The 12,764-nt window shown below is 27.4% G+C and overlaps 1 protein-coding gene across 7 annotated transcripts in view; it reads left to right on the top strand.

The window, feature by feature from the left end:
- Window positions 1-12,764, top strand: part of LOC129963471 (homeobox protein 10-like) — a 334,134-nt gene that overhangs the window by 304,069 nt on the left and 17,301 nt on the right. For all 7 annotated transcript variants that reach the window (XM_056077875.1, XM_056077876.1, XM_056077874.1 and 4 more), the window contains one exon: window positions 7,718-7,885. In XM_056077875.1, coding sequence (XP_055933850.1) covers window positions 7,718-7,885 — 168 coding nt within the window. The remainder of the gene's footprint in view (window positions 1-7,717; window positions 7,886-12,764) is intronic.

Genomic DNA, 12,764 nt, shown 5'->3' with positions numbered 1-12,764 from the left:
TATTTTCAGAATACCCTAATCTAGGGAATTTCCAGAGAAAAAATATTTTTTTAGATCTATTGAAATTTTTTTATTCATATTACTTTAATTCAAAGAAATAAAAAAATAACTAGTTAAAATTTAATAAGTCAATGTTATTCTGAAAATTAATTTTAATCTTAGGAGTGATTCATATTTACCAAATATTTATTAATCTTACAATGTAGAGCATACTTGCATTTTCAAACCTATCTTATCTGATGTTTAAAATAATGAAAAATATATTTATTTTCATATTGAATAAAACATTTCTATGGAAATATTGGTTTATCTTAAAGATATTCATCGCTCTGAATTTTAATTCTTTATTGAATACCTAATCAAGGAATATCTAATGACGAATTGTTGAATATGTAAATTTCCCTAGAAACTGAAAATGCATTTTTATGAAATAAATTAAAAATTAGTGGTTGTTGTTTTTTTAATAGGCAAGTGGAGTTTTGTTTTTAGTTTTTCATTTCAAAGGAAAAATTAAGCTGAAAATTAATCAGCAACTTGAAATTCAAAGTATATATTTTTAAGCGATGCTTTAGAAAATATCATGCGTGTGTTATTTTACATTTGTTTTATAAAAAATAGAAAGATTATGTATTAATGTAGACATCCTTTATTCTGATAAACTGTTAAGAAAAATTATTGGTATAAATAATTTTAAAAATTCGAATGAGTTGAAAATTTTCGCATTCAAACATAAAATAGTAAATGTACCGAAAAATGGCTTAAACATCCTAATTTTGGTTCAATTGCCTATCAAAATATTATAATCAAATTGAAATTTTTTTTATAATTGGAAAAAAAAATCTTCAATCTGTTGGTAAAATAAGATACTGAAATCCTTCGATTAAATTTGTAAAAAAAAAAAAAAAAAATAAAAAAAAAATAAGGGGGAGAAACTAATGCGGTGTAAACAAAAAAGGGAAAGAAAAAAAAAAGTCCTTATCCCATCAGCTCAAAAGTCTACCGAATCGCATCGCATCACAAGCCGTCTGCGCCATTTAAAAAACCAGCCTTCAGCGCCATTTTATTATCTGCCCATTTTAGTAGCTTCTTTTTATTTTTATTTTTATTTCAATCAAATCTCCTTTGTTTCGTGGCCAAACGATAGTCGATTCCGAACGTCCCTCATTCGAAACGAAAACCGCCGTTCGACACGCCACGCCAGGTGAAACAGGAGAATTTTCTTTCCTGTGTTTTCGTTCGTTGCCACATGCTCTTTCTGACTATGAGAAATTATATTGTGAAATTCAGGAATTTGTGGTCATGCATACGATTTTATTGAGTGTGAACCTGGTAATATCGGATTACAAGTTATTTGGATAATCGAGTTGATCCTGCAAAATTATTGGGATTATTACTTTCTGCATTTTATTCAAAAAATTTTGATAACTTAAGTAAGTATTTGGAAAAACATTTCAATCTAAATTCGTATAATTATTTTTTGTTATATATTTATAAAATATATATTGTATCGAGATTATACTTTATGTTTATAGTTGATTGCTTGTTTTGAATATGAAGGATTTTGGCAATTCTCATACTTATTATCTTTTGCTTTCATCTTTTAATATTCGAAAAGATTTAGATTTATTTTTATTTTTTAAAAAACAAAATTAATTTTGCATGAATTGTTTAAATAATTTCGAAGACTTACGAATATTTTTTATCCGTTTATATGTAAAAGAAATTTTTATTATCTATTTAAAATTATATATTCTGTTGCGAATTATTTGCTTGATTTCATATCTTCAATTAAGAATTTCATAATATCGGCTATTGGATGCATTTGAATGAATGTAAACATACGAGTCATTTTAAAATCAGAAGTTAATATTCTTTTAAAGGGCATTAACTTATCATTTTTAATACCTATTTTTTTAAAAATGAAAATAAAATATTTTAAATAGAAAAGTCAATTTTAATTATGATTTTAAAAATTCCTCTTTATAAAAATGTTATGCTTCAACGATAATAATAATTACAAATAACCATCCTATTGGATTCGAAAAATTTATAAACAATGAGCAAATTCCATTGATATTTTAACCTCCTTTGTAATATTTCCTGTAATTTAATTATTTACAATTTCTTATAAAAAAACTCACTTTAACACGGAAGGAATCAAATTTGACACACGGCAACAAATGAGAAGCATACTGGCTTTAAAATTCGGAAGCGAATCTGAATTATCTGATTGTAATTCAATTTTAATTTTGCCCTATTTTTTCTGCGATTTATACTTTCTAAGATCTATAGAGGCTATTTAGAGTTTTACAAAAGTAGAGCACGCCGTTTACAGAGGTGTGGTGTTTTTATTTGTATTCTTGCAACTTCACCCTATTACTTGATTACTTTTTTTGTTGTAAGCCTCGTAAAACTGGTGTATGGAAACAGAAGTTAATCAGTGTAATATATCCAATATCGAATTTTTTTTTTCTTTACAAAAGTTTATATAGCATGTCATAAACATAAATATAAGCATTTTTTTTATTTACTTCAGCTCGTCAGTCAATTGACTGCAGTTCAATAAACTCACTATTCAAATTTTAATCGGAACATTGGGTGAAGTTACATTCAAATTTAGTAGCAACGCCCTGTTTGTATCGTTAATAATGATGCAGTAATGAGATATTTGTTTTGAAATTAAATACTCTCACTTTTGCGGATTTTTTAAATTAATTCATTCTAAAATGGAATGAATATGTTAATTATTTTAATTGATATCATCATGTGGTGTTTATTTTAGTTAATTTAAACTTAAATATTTTGGAATAAATTATTTATGTAAATCATTAATTATATCATATGTTTTATTAATATTTATGTTCCGTAGATTATAAGTCAAATGCATCAATTTAGATTTCAATTATTAATTATATTTTTCATTATTATTATTGATTAAATAAATATAAACTTCGATTAAATCAATTTCTTATTTATAATATTTATTTTCAAAAATTAGTTTTTAATAAAAAGGGGAAAATAAGAAATCAAATTTTTGGGGAGACCAAACGTCAAATGGATTGTCTTTTTTTTTATATCGGATTCTTTTCTGTTATTTATTTGCAGAAGTTTTGTTATTGTTAATAATTTCTTTGAATGGAATAATTAAATTCAAATTAACCTCATTTTAAGTAAGACAAGTTTTTGATTTGTTAGCATTCGTATATCAGGAACTTCTTGTATGAAATTATGAGAATTATATTTTTAGTATTTTTTTTTTTTTGTAAAGAAAAATGCAATTTTTTTTACATATGCAGTTTGTTAAGAGCTCAATTAGTTTTTTAGATAATAAACGCCTTTCTTTAGTGAAAAACGGCCTTTTCACTCTGTTATATTCAAATTCAAGCATTACTTAAGGAAAACGTCAGATAATTTTCAGCCATAAAGATATTTTTAAAAATGTTCCACAAAAATTATAAAGTTTAACCGAACTTTATATCCCTTGAATTCAATTTTTGGCAGTATGAATTTGTACTTTAAATGACGCATATAATTGGGTTTTTTTTCTCTTTTCGTTTCTTTAAATGGAAAGCAGCTCCCTAAACTTGTTTTGATATACTAGGTGTAGTGAACAAAGGTCATTTTTTCGAAAAAATAACACGAAAATTCGAGAAATTGTAAACTGCAATTATAATTGTCAAATTGTATTGTATAAAAACTGCATGTTACTGATTTCTGGTTGATTTTAAGAAGCCGAATCTATCAATCATACAATAAACCTGTTCTTGTGAATAGCAATTTCGAAATTTAATAAAATTTGCAATGGTTATCGTTAATATTTTTATTAAATTCATTTCAAAATTCTTAAATTATTTTTACTGTATGTAATATATTTTTTTATTGAATTAAAAATAAATTCATACAACTTCGTGAGATCAGCTCTAAACCATCATTTATAAAATTCTATACGAACTTTATGTACTTTAAAAAACGTGATATCACTCACAAGTTTGTTTGTGGAATTATTATTTTTTCAACAGCGATATTAGTGAGCCGTTGACGCATGCTCATATGCTTACATCTAAAAATAGCTACTTAAGTGAAGATTTCTTTTAATACAGAACTTTCACTTTTTAGCAAAGAAAATAAAATAATTAGGCCATTTCCGAATTTACCACTAGTAAAATAACTGGCTAAATATCGCGATGATTTTTTAGAAATTTTGAGAAACCCAAACGATATCTGAAGAATCGTGTAGAGATGCAAAAATTGTTTGAATGAAAAGTTATAAATACTGCTTCGCTACTGAACTTTTTATATAATCTCAAACATTCTGGATCTATTAAATCAGATTTTAATCTTCAATAATTAACAACATTTTTAAATTCGGATTGAAATTGGTTTTTTTTTCTTTGTTTCAAAGTAAAAGAGATTTGGACCTCTAGTCTATAACAATGTAGCATGACACAATTTTAAGCTTGATTTGACTACCTTTATTTATAAAACTTTCTTTTAATTATATAACAATAACATTGTGCACTCAAATAATGCATTTAACATATTCGAAATGAGAGTGTGTATTAGCAACATAGCAAAAGCAATGAAAAACATCGTTTCTAACATATAATTAAAGTTATTTTCAAAAATTTATTAAAATCAAAATTAAATTGTTATTACCTAATAATTTCCTATTTTAATTTAAAGTTGTATAGAAAAGGATTTCAGCAGTAGTATCTATCATTGAATTAATATATATTATAATATTGAAACTCAAAATTTAGTATTTAATTATAAGCTCAAATAAAAAAAATTTAAACTTTCTCAGTGAGTATATATTACCTAAGATTTACCTACATACCTAATATACCCAATTTAATACCAATCAACAGCATGCCTTGTAAAGCGTTTTTAACAATTCTTTCCATCAAGCAAATCATATCCCGGATGTCGTAGTTTAAAGATAATCTGTAAATATTATATGTAAATACTATAAACAACATCATAATGAATATTTATTATTTCAATGTAGGACTCTTTTCCAGCATTTTTATGAAATATAATTTTTTAATCCTTTAAAAATCTTATTGCCCTCAGTAACAGATAAATTTAGCATATTATTTTCAAGGGAAGGAATAGTTTTATATACTGAATCATGAAAGAATTTCTCTAAAATCTATAATATTACATTTTTTCGGTTAACTGTCATCATTTTTTATCAGAATATTAATCTAAAACCCAATAAAGGGCTTTATTTATGATTGATGACTCTAAATAATGCGGTTAGTAGCTAATATCCGGACCGTTAATTACGCCCAAGGCATTAATTACTGCAGTTATCTAAAGGAGGCTTAAAAAAGAGCAACCTTTGGAAATCGGATCACTTCCTGAATTCAATTGTTTTACGAAACGAGACCTCTCGTCGGTAAATATCGAGAAACAAATCATCCGCTACCGAAAAAAGAGGTCTCTTTTTTCGTAAAATAATGAGATGTGGAGTCTGGATGCTAATTCGATGCTATGTTTCGAATCACTTCTTGAGGAACTCATGCATAAAAAGTGTTCTTTTCACTGGGCGATAAAACGCTACAGAGTTGGTCGTTTTAAATTATAAAGTTTTGCTATGAAAATGTTTAAAATTTAAATTTCTGTGTTTTTTATTACGTTTAATAATAAAAAATTAAGTGTTTACGAAAGATAACTAATGAAAAACGTCATTTTTTAAACATATATGATAAACATTCTCGTTAGCATAGTTATATTCTTGCATATAAAGCGAATAAGTTTGTTATTTTTGAACACTTGCAAGCAACAACCTTCAAATTGGTTGTTTCTTGAGGTTTTAAAATATTTATGCTTATTTTTAGATATTATTAAATGTGTTTTTTTATATACTGGGAATCGAACTATTTTTGTAAGAGTATTTTTAGAAAGTAATACAGTAAGTAAAGTAAGTAACACACATAAAAGAATTTCAAATACTATCTCACTCGATTCATTAAAGGTTTGTAAAATCGTGGAAATATTTTGGGGAAATTTCTCAAAACAAAAGATTCTTAATGGCTTATGCTATACAATAAATTGCCAAAACAATTTTCTTTGATGGTATAATCTATATAAGTAAAGTGAATCTTCAGGTTTTTCTTCCCTATAAAATCCAAATTACCGAATAGGCTATAATTCAAAATTTACTTACAAATAAAACGAAGCACAAGAAAAATGAAAATTTTGTGATGATTAATTAAATGGTTAATTATTGTTAATGAATGAATGTACAATAACATCAACAACATGATACCCAAACTTCATTTAGTAAATAGAATTAAATAGACAAATCATAATAAAGAGAGATATTTTAATAAGATTTATTTTTCCATATTCATGCTAGAAAAGGTTGGTGAAAATTAATTCTACTACTTGATTTTAATGATTAATGAAAATTGAAATCCACTTTTGAAAATGGCTTCTTTAATGTTCCATCGTTAAAAAAGAAATTTAATTTTTTCACTCTTAAAATTGAATTAAATCTTCCGTCATTTTTGGAAAATTAGAAAGAATTTATTAAAAGAATAACTTTCTGAGATTTTTTAGAATAGTTTGAGACAATTTAATTCTTCTGACAATTAATTCTTAAACTATAACATTTTAAAATTGATTAGTGAAATAAATTATTTCATTTTAATTGAAAATAAATTCACAGACAATATTATGTTAGGATTCCGTCGAGTACAAACATAATAAGCGAGAAAGTAAAATAGATTGTGCTTAACAAGATTCTTAAAAAAACTTAACTTTATACTTATATCTTTTAATATTTAATTTGATATACCATAACATTAGTTTTTACTATAAATATTTAAGTTAATATTTAAAGTTATGCTCAGAAATACTAAAATATAAGGATCAATTGATCAAATAGTTGATTTTTTTATTAATCAAAAACTTAAAATTAATTTCATCCTAAAAAACGCTGGTTGTATCTGGAAATTAGAAATAAAATTGGTTTCATAAAAATTTTGAAACGATTTGAATTTATAAATAAATTTTTATTATAACAAAGTTTTACATTCTAGCATCAATACAATTATATATACAAATATAAATTTGTTTTCTAAATAAAAATTCCATATAATTTTGAATATCCTGATTAAAAATATTTTTAAAATATGTTATAATTGTTTTTCAAAAGCAGGCGTCTAAGCAGCAGAATATTCGTTGATAGAAAAATTAAATGCATTAAATTTAAAAAAATATATATTTATATATTCAATTCCTACTTGGTATTATCATAATAACGAACTTTAATTATCCATTAAGCGTTATTTTATTAATTATCAATTTTTGTCTATAAAACAGTGAATATACTTTAGTTAGAAAGATTTCGAAATAATAATAATTTATTCTGGTTATTGAACCCAGCAAACTCCCAAAATCATTAGTAGAATGACAGCTGACGTATATAGTATAATTTTTTTATTCAAAACAAACCACAAAGTTTAACTTGTGAGATTTAAATATTGATAAAAATTGACCCATAAAAATAATGAAGGAAAATTTCTCTTTAATTCAAAGTTTCCAAGTCAATACATATTTCCATTTTTTTTTTTTTTTTCCTACTTCTACTCATCTTTAAATATTTTGAATTCCCATTTTTTTAAGACAACAGTGGCTTTAAAAATGAAATAAAAGGTTAAATCTATTTGATACACATGTTGACTTGCTTTCTATTTTTTTTTTTCAGTGTTTGGCTTTGTTGATTGCACATGCGTCCGACCCCCGGCACCAGAGTGAGCCTGGCGTTTCAGCAGTGCTGCCCCCTACGGGTCCAGCAGCTGCCCGCACCGTCCGAAGGTGCACTTGCAGGACGCCCATGTCCAATATGAGACCATCGCAATCACACAGGAGAACGGTAAGCAACCAATTCTCTCCTCATTGTATGAATAATTACAAGGCATCAATATTGGCGAGTAGTTTCGTCATTTTTGATTGAAGCTTTTCTTGCTTCTAAATCCGTCGTGAGACATCATATTTCCACTGTTAACTTGGATGTACCCAATATAATCTTTAAAGCAAGGGAATCACGGTTTCAGAATGTTAACATTTTCCAACAAATTTTCTTTTTAATTGAGAACTTTAAATATCAATCAGATATTGGAGGTTTGTTTAATACTTTGAATTATCATACGATATAAGATTATTTTTGGATCACAAGAAACTACTGATTTAGTTCACGAAAGAATCCGTGACTTGGATATTTGGAATCAACACGTTATTCCTGTAGTACGATTCGAGGCAATGAGTCTGTAACTATGAATGCATTTGAAATGATATTTTTAGTCAAGTATGAATTCGCTTTGAAATTCACAATCTTTCAAAAAATGATTTAGATAAAATATTATATCTCTTCACCTTGCTAAATTAGTAAGAGTATTACCGAAACCATATCAATATTATATATGAAAAATATCATCAACTTATATCTCATCATCTCATCGGTACTAATCAGAAACCATCCATTAGTAACCCATAAATACTTTGAACATTGTCTTACTCCTTTTTTTCTCTAAACAGAGTTTAGAAAATTAAGAAATATATTTTTATATCATCCCCTAAATTCAATCACTGAAATAATCACCAATTTAGAACAGTCCTCTTCATTTGAAATGGTCTCACAAATCTATGAATTTATGATACCGTATAAACAATTTAAGAATTTTCTTCTTCGAGAGAATATTTTAGTTATTTTAATGCCCCATTTAAAAGCAACACTAGGGCTACTTTGAGACGGACTTCGTAATTTTTAATCACGGCCAGATGAAGAGGACGATAACTAAGCTGGCCCCTCCGTTTCCAAACTTCCGCACAACATCAGTTTGAGGACATTTGGTTCGACTGATTTAACGTGCACCAGACCGGCTTACATGGTGGTTCTTCAGTGGAATCGGGTCTCGAACCTGGAACCCTCCAGTCCCGAAGACGAGATTTTTCCACCAGGCCACCGTGGCCTTAAATAACTTGTTAGAGACATATTTGTCATTAAATGTCAATGTCTCAGAATTTTTCCATTTCAATAACAACAGTATTTATATTTTAACGCGAATTTGTTTTTATTTTTGGCGAGGGAATTAAGTAGGAGCTCGGAGGATGAAAGGATATTATAAAGGCTAAAAATGTAGAAAACTAAAAAAAAAAAAAAAAAAAAAAAAAAAAACAGAAAAACTTTTAGAATAGTTTTTATCTATAAATCTTAGATTAATTAAATTTTCATATTTAAATGTTCCTTGCAAGCGCTAAAGATGATCTAAAAGTTGTTATCGGCATAAAATTCTTGAGTTCTAAAATTTTCATATCTGATACAATGTTTTTAATGTTACAGTTTTTCATGATAGAGCTGATAAAAATACAATAAATTTCAATATTTTATGCAAGAGTATAAAATTTCTTTTTCTCGAATTAAAAACCTATAAAGTTGCATTCTTCACAAGTTATCGTCACCTCTTTATGATCATGTAAATAAAATTCTCGTTTACATTTACGAATCACGTGCAATATAACATTTTTATACACGATTTTTGCATTATCTCTTCGTTTTATTATTCGAAAACAACACCATAAAATCAAGATTATATCAGTGAATTACTTAAAACATCAGAAAGAGATGTAAAGTAGAAGTATTATTTTTGTGTGCATAAAAAACTATGGTGATATATCTAAATATATTTAGTTATTCAATTATCAGTCATATTTTATGGATACTAAACAGTATTTTATCTTGATTTTCTAAATTTTGAGATAAGATAAAATATCTAACAGCATAAAACATCAAAAACTTAAATAATATATTTTGCATATTATTGCAATTTTAAATTCCAAATGTTGGTATTTATATTACCTCTTAATTGCAAGATCTTGTGTTTCACGATCTTTGAAATTAGAAATATAAAAACATATATTGTAATTTCGAAGTATAAGTTTTTATTCGAAATATATCAGATAGGATTAGTATTGTTTTTCAAAAGTAACATCGTGACAATATTTATGAATTGTAATATTCGTTTATTTTAATTGTTTTGAAATATTTTACTAATAAATGAATATATTTATGAAATATATTCATAATATATATTTATGAAATATAAATATTTCTTAAATCATTATAGAGCATTTATATTTTGAATAATTATTGCAAAAAAAAATTACCGAAATTTTTATGTGGCATTTGAGCATAATATTATTTTTCTTTTAGTTTGAGTATCAAAGTATAATTAACAATATGAAATCCATTAGTCTGTGAACTGAATGTCTTAAAAATATCATTTAATGACAAATGATATTCCTGACTTTTAATCGAATATAATATTTTTATGGGTGCGATTTAACTTACTCTTGAGAATTAATAAACATTACTTTACTAAATATGAATTTTAACTCTTATACAAATAATTAAGTAAGCTTCGTAGATATTTTATTGTTCAAAAATTATAATAAAAAATTTCGAACATCGGAAAAACATTGAAATCTTTGGAATGCAAGTTTTTACCAATTTTGCATATAATCTATTATTATGAAAAGTTCTTATATCTGCAGACCCTGTTACTTACCGCTATAATTTTGAAAGCAATTGCTTTATACAAGATATTCTCTTAAATTTTTAAGTTGATAGCGAGTATCAAAAAGAAGCATATTTTTTTTTTCATTCTGTGTTTTTTGATTTTTTTTTCTTTTTATACCTCCTGGAAAACCAAAACTGTTCTTCTTGTTTAGAGATCTAAATAAACATAGATTTTATTTGAATGGATTTTGTTCAACTTTTGATTTTCTTCTTTAATAAAAAATATCTTGAGTTTTCTTGGAATTACGTATATACAGCTTAAATGACAATTCCATGCTTTATTTCAAATTATTTACGCAGTTACTTCATTACTTTTAACTCAAAAGTAGCAGACAAAACTATACTCTGATTTCATCAGAAATAACAAATTATACGGTATGCGATAGCAATTTGAGTTTCAAATCATGCTTTGAATATCGGCTTCCATCAACTCGGATACAATCTTTGTCTACCACTATAGAAGTGGTAAGCTAAAAAGAAAATTAAACATTACCATTTTGAAATTTATGTTCTTTCTATAAGACCCCATCAATATTGACCTCACATTCACGATAAACTGCTATTTTCCGTGCACAGAAAGCCGGAACATTTCATTCTAAAACAAAACCCACCAATTTCAAGATCTGTCGAGTGATTCCGCGACATCATTTCTATCTTCAGAATAATTTCTCCGAACTATCTTCTTTTTTTGTTCGGCTCCTGACTCAATTCTGGCGGCATTTACTCAGTTGTTAGAAGCAAAAATTCCTTTCACAAGATTTTCCTCGTGCACACAGGGTAGGCAGTCTCAGCGAAATCTATCTGATTTCATGGCCCTGGTTCGGAGCATTATCTCAGCGGGTAACAGTGATCGTTTATTTGCATTTCGTGACCGAAGCCCGTTGCGCGAGAACGATTTACGATCCGTTCGAAAAGGGCGGTCGTAATATTCGCTCCCGTGACGTCACCGGGTCTCGTAAATTTCCCAGGTTTTCCTCGAACTCAGGCAATGTATTAACGGTTGGAATAAAGCCACGGGTGCCATTGTTTTCTCTTCGGATTTAACAGAGTGGGTGTTTACAGCGGTCGATTGGATTGCCAATTCGACGAAGTATCAGATCTATTTTGAAACTACAAGAGTTTGATTGGGAATCAATCCTGTAATTTTGAACGGTAGTTAAGTGTGGACCTTACCAGGAAAGGCAAAAAGAATACAAAACAGTTTGAATTTGTGTATATAATGTATATAATTTGTCTATATACCCACCATAGCGCAATTCATCCATCTCGGATGATGAAAAGTTTTTAAACAACCACACATCGATAATTCTTTGCTTTCTAAGAAATAGAAGTTCTCAAAAAACATTCATCTGGTTAATTTTGAAGTATCCCGATTTAAAACACTAGAATTTTAACTCATGTTCTTATAAAACGTAGAATTCCTTTTTTTTTTAATGCGATATTGAAAAAATGATTTATTGCATTTCAATTGCAATACGGAAACAAAGATATTTCGCCACAATGCTGCTTGCACATCCGTTTTCATTAACATTTAACTGCTGCTTGTATCATCTGTGATTCACATCTACGTGTTAATTAAATTAACTCTTCTCTTCAATAGTTAAAAAAAAAAAGGAGGGTCGATTCTAATTAAATAGATGACCCTAACAGCGGGTTTGAATCGTGGCGTCGAACTTGTTAACAGCGAAGATTCCAAAACACGCATACAAGGAAAATGAGAATATTTCCCGAATAACTTTGCGAAATTCACCATCTCCCATTAAGTATTATTGATTGAATAAATACCCCAGGTTCATGCTTCGTTCTTTAATATTCACCCTGAAGGAAGGAAAATTCAAATTCTCTTGCTCAAATCTCCTGAATATCCATCAACAAAACAACTATTTGTATATCAACCATTCAGAAACGCTCAGATACGAATGTCATCGCTGTTTTTAAGAGCCGAAGAAAATTTGTTTTCTTTTGAAAGAGAACTTTGACGTATCGGTAACCTGGGATCACAATCCTTTCAGACTCATTGAAATTTTGGCTTAAAACATATTTGCTATACACGGCACAATGGACTATTCCACAATGCGCAAAATCATGTCTAGCAATGTAAAATGATTCTTTTGGATTGTATTCATATTAAGATAAAGTTTCTTTGTGGTCAGAGGCTACATCATCATTATTTGAC

Source organism: Argiope bruennichi, chromosome 3 (assembly GCF_947563725.1).
Source record: "Argiope bruennichi chromosome 3, qqArgBrue1.1, whole genome shotgun sequence".
In the NCBI taxonomy this organism is placed as follows: domain Eukaryota; kingdom Metazoa; phylum Arthropoda; class Arachnida; order Araneae; family Araneidae; genus Argiope; species Argiope bruennichi.
Note: the sequence above shows the minus strand (reverse complement) of the source record. Positions and strands in the feature narration are given on the sequence as shown.